Genomic DNA, 6000 nt, shown 5'->3' with positions numbered 1-6000 from the left:
TACAAAACTGGCTACTTTCGTAAATTCTTTCAATCCCATTGCCTCCCGGGTCATGCTTGGATCATTACGACCCTTAATCCTCGCTAATAGACTCGCTCCTCCTTCTCCTTCTACTTTCTGCTTCCTTCCTGCCTTCCTTCCTTCCTTTTCTTTCCCCAAGAATAAAGGGGAAGAGAGGCTCCAAAAACAGCTTCAATTTACCTATGTCTTCAGAACACCTATCAAGGGACTCATTTTTAAAGACAGCTTTTCCCCTTATTAAATAATTCTATTATAGAAAAATTGAAAAACAAAACGATTAATATCAAAACTTCACTCTTATTAATAGTTTGTATGACTTTCTAGTCTTTTTATAATAATGAAGCCAAATGTATCGCCATAGTAAACTCTTATAGTGTTTAACCACAGAGAAAATAAGTGTAAATCTCATTAATAAAGCCATCAAATGGACATAAGACACTGGGGGGTAGGGGAGGCCGGGGGAATGTCAGGGGTTGGGGGGAAAGGAGACATATGTAATACTCTTTTAATACTTTAAGCAATTAAAAAAAAAAGAGATAAGTAAAAAAAAATAATAAAGTCATCAGATTTGGTTGCAAGCTTCCCAGAAACTTTGTCTAAAGCACTCTAGTCTTCTCATTTTACTTTGAGATTTTTGAATGGTGAACAGTATGACATTACTTGTGACACCCTCTGCTTTCTGAAGATAATGCACTGTTTGTTCTGTTCTCTGGAATATAGAGAATAGTTGCTTCTTTCCCTTAAAGAGTTAACTGGTTACTTAAATTCAGAAAAGCTTTTTTGATACTTTTGGTAAAAGCATCTAAAGTAATATGGAAAGTTATGGGCATAGACAACTGTGTTTTTATATTTCTCTTATCACTTGATCAACTCAGTTTCTCTTGCCCAGGAATTAAAGGGTACACAACATAGAACCATATTATTCCATGATACACACACACACACACACACACACACACACACACACACACATATATTTTAATAAGCTTAAGAAATGAAGAAAAAAATAAAGTAGGTAACTCAAAGGAGTTTCTTCTCATACTTCCAATTCACTGTCCTGGGAAGAGCTAGCATCAGCCTTCCTCTTGCCCCGGTTCTTTCCAGTCATGTTTTTTCTGGACAGGTCATCAGCATCTTTACTTGGTGTAGTCTGGGACAAAGATGGGCTTGTAGAAGGGTCTCCTGAAAAGGAAAAATAAGACATTTATTGCTCGTAGTCACAGAGAGGGAAGAGGGCCAGAAGTTTTTTGTCCTTAAGAATCATATTGCAGAGATAAAGCATGAAAAACCAAACTTTAATTTGGGAATGCAGAACTGGGCACTGAACATCAACAGCTCTTAACGTCATAGAGAGTTATTACTGGAATTTATACACCTGCACCCAATGAAAGAACACATCTATAACATTGTTTTGCATAAAAAAGAAAAAAGAATCTGAATCTGATTAAGCTTCTAGATCAGAGTTGCTCACTTGGCACAATTGACATTTTGGGCCAGATTAATGTTTGTTGTGAGTGTGCTGTCTTGTGCATTGTAGGATGTCTGGCTAAGCAGCATCCTTGGCTTCTACACTCTAGCTGCCAGCAGCACTCCACATAGTGTGACAACCAAAAATGTTTTTATACATTGCCGAATGTCAAAGCGGGAAGAGGGAGGCACATATTGCCTCTAGTTGAAAAGACTGCTTTAGATCCATTTACTAATGTACAATAACATACACAAGGCAGCAGGATATGTTAAACTACCCTATAAGGCAGCGGTTCTCAACCTGTGGGTCGCAACCCCTTTGGGGGTCGAACGACCCTTTTACCGGGACCACCTAAGACCATCGGAAAACACATATATAATTACATATTGTTTTTGTGATTAATCACTATGCTTTAATTATGTTCAATTTGTAACAATGAAATTGGGGGTCACCACAACATGAGGAACTGTATTAAAGGGTCGTGGCATTAGGAAGGTTGAGAACCACTGCTATAAGGATATAATCAACGCAATAGTTTCTTGAACAAAATAAAGTACACGGGGGAATAAAAAAAAGAGATGGAGGAATTTATAGATTAAAAGAGACAAAATACGTATCTTCCAATCACAATGTATGGATCTTACTTAGATCCTAATTTAAACAAACTGTAAAAAGAAAAACAAAATAATATTTATGAGAAAACGGGAAATATGAATACCTCTTGGTACTTTATGATATTAAGAAATTATTGTTGAATTATTGTAGATGGGATAATGAAATTGTGGTCATGTTGAGCATTTATCTTTTAGAATGATGTCTAGAATTTAGAGAGGGAATTAGATGAAGTATAGTTGAAAAAAAGTTTGTCTATAAGCTGTTATTGTTGAAGATGGATGTTGGATACATAAGGGTTCACTATACTACTCTGACAACGTCTGTCCGTTTGAAATTCTTCATTATTCAAAAGTTAAAATTGTTATGAAGAACGAAGAGATTTAGAGAAACGAAATCAAAACTAAAGCATCATTACATGTAATTATTTCAAAGTTACGTAATTTTGTATGTCCATCTGTATGTCCATTACTTAGAAGACTGGTAAAGGCACACAGAAAACTGCTTTAGTTGATGTAGAACACTATTTTTAAAAATGCATCAGAGCTAATAACAATAACAGTCCTCCCTCAAGTGATATGACAACAAACTTTAAATGAGTGAAATACAGGGGAAGACAACTATAACTATCATCACATTTTCATGAAAATTAGTGATAAATAAAAAGTATGGCCCAGCCAGTGTGGCTCAGTGGTTGAGATTCAACCTATGAACCAAGAGATCATGGTTTAATTCCTGGTCAGACACATTCCCCGGGTTGTGGGCTCAATCCTGGTAGAGGGCATGCAGGAGGCAGCCAATCAATGATTCTCTCTCATCACTGATGTTTCTCTTCTTCTCTGAAATCAATAAAAAAAAATGTATTTTTAAAAGTGTATGCATATGTTTATTGAATGTGTCAGGGTTTGTTTGTTTTTAACCTGGACATCATAATCCATTGAAACATTTCAAAGCTAAACGCACAGGTCTAAATTCGTAGGTCAAATTTCATGTGTTTCTTTAGCTTTTCTTAGAATCTTAAAGGGATCCATGACACAGAAAAAGTTAAGAACTACTGCTCTGAAGCTGAGCAGAAGTCCAAAATATTCAGACTAAAACTGGAATCCTCCAACTTTTATAAAATGTGCCATGAAGTTCCCTGTGACAATCATGTTAGAGCTATAGAAGGCGGGTGGGATGAAGTAGGAGTCATAAATACAGTCTTTTCATTCTTGGCACTTTTCTGTTTACAGCATCAGGTATTACATTCAGCCTGCCAATGACTTGTTACAGTCTGGCTTCAATGTTTATATACTCCTGAGAGGGAGAACAAACAGCATGGTAACAGTAACTTAGACCAGAACAAAATAATCGTCACCATCACCTGTCAGAGGAAGTGCCCTTAAAGCCAAAGTTTTTAGAGCTGTGGTGCTTACCAGAGGAAAGTCTCTGTGCTGCAGGCGCAGGTACCATGACACTAGGCTTCTCCGTCTGGTATGTGGTTGCTGCTAATGTGCTACTCTCAGCATCATTGTTAGTTTGGCCTGTGACTCCAAAGCTGGAGCTGGGGTAGCAGGCCTGGTACTGACTCTGACCAAGGATAGTATAGGTGGGATAGTCCTGTAGATCAAAGGGGTTAAGGGAGAAAAATAAGACTTTTAGATAAAGTAAAACATTAATTTCAATGTGAAATTTCTAAGGAAATTCTCATGTCCTTCTTATTCATAATTATTTTCCTTAATCATTAAATTGGCTTCTTCTTCATCTTCAGCTTAAAGAAATGATTTTCAAAATGCATTCTGTTGGAAACCTACGAGTCAAGAGGAGATGCCTCATGGCTGTCTGGAATGGGGAAGGCTGAGAGGGAAAGGTCCCATGCACTCTACACATAATGTCCCTTTTTCTAAATATAATAGCTCTCTCTCTCTCTCTCCTTCCTATTTTACATATTGAATTTCTAGATAAATATCTGCATGGAATTCTTGAAGAAAGATCTACTCCTTAAGTAGTTTATAAACCACCTGGCCAGCATGAACCAGGAGGTCACGGTTCGATTCCCCGTCCAGGGCACATGCCCAGGTTGTGGGCTCTGTCCCCAGTGTGGGGCATGCAGGAGGCAACCAGTCATTGATTCTCTCTCATCACTGATGTTTCTATCTCTCTCTCCCTCTCCCTTCTTCTCTGAAATCAATTAAAAAAAAAAGTTTATGAACCACTGCACTAGATGGTAGTGCTTCTAAGGACAGAATACCTTAAACAAAAAAGATCACAAATCCTACATTAAAGTTTCCCAGTTTAACAACTTTCTTTCTAAAATAATCAATGTTTCTTTAGAATATTCAAAGGGAACTTTTGCTGGTGTCACGAGCACATACATGTCAAAACTTATTAAACTGTACAATTTAAATCTGTAAAGTTTATTGTATGTCAATTATACCTTAATAAAGCTGTTAAAAAATGGGTATGATGTATAGCTCAAAAACACACCTTAAAAAATTTCATCTATACTGAAGTTGATGAGAAACAGAAAGACGCTAACTGATCAGACCAATTTTTGTAAAGAATACATAAGTATCTACCCTAAGTGCCGGGGGGGTGGGGGGGGGGTGGGGGGGGTGGTGGTGTGTGTGCATGGGTGGGAAAAGAGATTATTATAGAGAGTAAGTCATATTAGCTGTACTCAAGGGAGTTAAAAATTCAACAGGAGCTAAGAAAAAACAAACAGTTCCAACAAATTAGCAATAAATTATATGTCAAATGAGTAAAACACAGAGGAAGACAAGTATCACAGAAGATTGTGGTTAGAGTGTTTACTGAGATAAGTAGGCAGAGGAAATAAATACAAGAATAGGCTCTGAAAAGATTTTATTAAGGAGCCAGAGATGTTCAATCTGGTTGAAAGGATCTTTTTAGGCTTGAATGACTGGTTAAGGAATATGACTTGGATTGTTTCCAGTGGTTCTCAACCTTGGCTACACATTAGAATCACCTGGGAATCTTTTTAAAATCCTGAATTTCTGGAGGATGAGGCCCAGAAATCAGGATTTTAAAAAGATTCCCAGGTGATTCTAATGTGCAGCCAAGGTTGAGAACCACTAGTTTAGACAATGGTGATTCGCTTATGCGGGGACAGGAAATGGGGATTATCAAATTCAAACCAACAAGTAAACAGACAGAAAGATAATGAGCAGGTGAGTGTTGGATAAAAAGTGACATTTAGAGAAAAGTAATCAGATGGTGTTTAGAAAATGGACAACATGGCAAAAAATGAGAGATGAATAGTTAAATACAGTAATTCAGGATTAAGGGGCTAGAGGACAAAACATGGGAAATGATAGCAAAAGTGAAAAACAAAGAATTTTAGAAAAGGCTGGATTAGGGATAAGTGAGGAAAAAATATTGTTGACTGGTCTAGGCCTAGGTTTATTAAAAAAATGGTCTCATTAACAAGAATTGAGAAGTCCTAGAGAAAAGTGGTCTTACTGTTGGAGAACAAGGTGACAGAAGAAAGGGAAGAATGAAAGATCGTTTTTAGATATGGTAAACTTAAGGAAATAACAGGACATTAAAAAAAAAAAGTCCACCAATAAGCAGAAAGCCTGTAGCTAAGATTACGACTAGAATCTTTATTTCAGAGGTAGTAAATGGATATTGTGAATGTGGTTACACATTCCTGGGGATGGAAAACTAAATACAGACTGTCCCTGATACAAGAAAAGCTAAGAAAGGAAGAGGATAGATGTACCCTGAATAGTGCCAGGTACATCTTATCCCTAATAGGAGGAACTCAATAAATATTTGTGTATTAAAAGATGAATACAGTAGTTGATAATATTAATCGCTGCAGAGAAACAACAAATAAAAACATAACAATAAAGGCACTGAAGATATTACCAGTGATCCAAGATAAAATGTTAACA

At 36.8% G+C, this 6000-nt stretch overlaps 1 protein-coding gene across 2 annotated transcripts in view; it reads right to left on the bottom strand.

Annotated features, from left to right (window-relative positions):
• EYA3 (EYA transcriptional coactivator and phosphatase 3) overlaps positions 1 to 6000 on the bottom strand; it is a 59940-nt gene that overhangs the window by 26931 nt on the left and 27009 nt on the right. For both annotated transcript variants that reach the window (XM_023760996.1, XM_023760997.1), the window contains 2 exons: positions 3517 to 3700; positions 1064 to 1203 (listed from right to left, as the gene is read on the bottom strand). In XM_023760996.1, the coding sequence (XP_023616764.1) occupies positions 1064 to 1203; positions 3517 to 3700 (324 nt within the window). The remainder of the gene's footprint in view (positions 1 to 1063; positions 1204 to 3516; positions 3701 to 6000) is intronic.

The sequence above is a fragment of the Myotis lucifugus genome, unplaced genomic scaffold (genome assembly GCF_000147115.1).
Source record: "Myotis lucifugus unplaced genomic scaffold, Myoluc2.0 scaffold_197, whole genome shotgun sequence".
Classification (NCBI taxonomy): Eukaryota; Metazoa; Chordata; class Mammalia; order Chiroptera; family Vespertilionidae; genus Myotis; species Myotis lucifugus.
The sequence above is the reverse complement of the archived record's forward strand: the minus strand, read 5'-3'. Positions and strand labels throughout refer to the sequence as shown.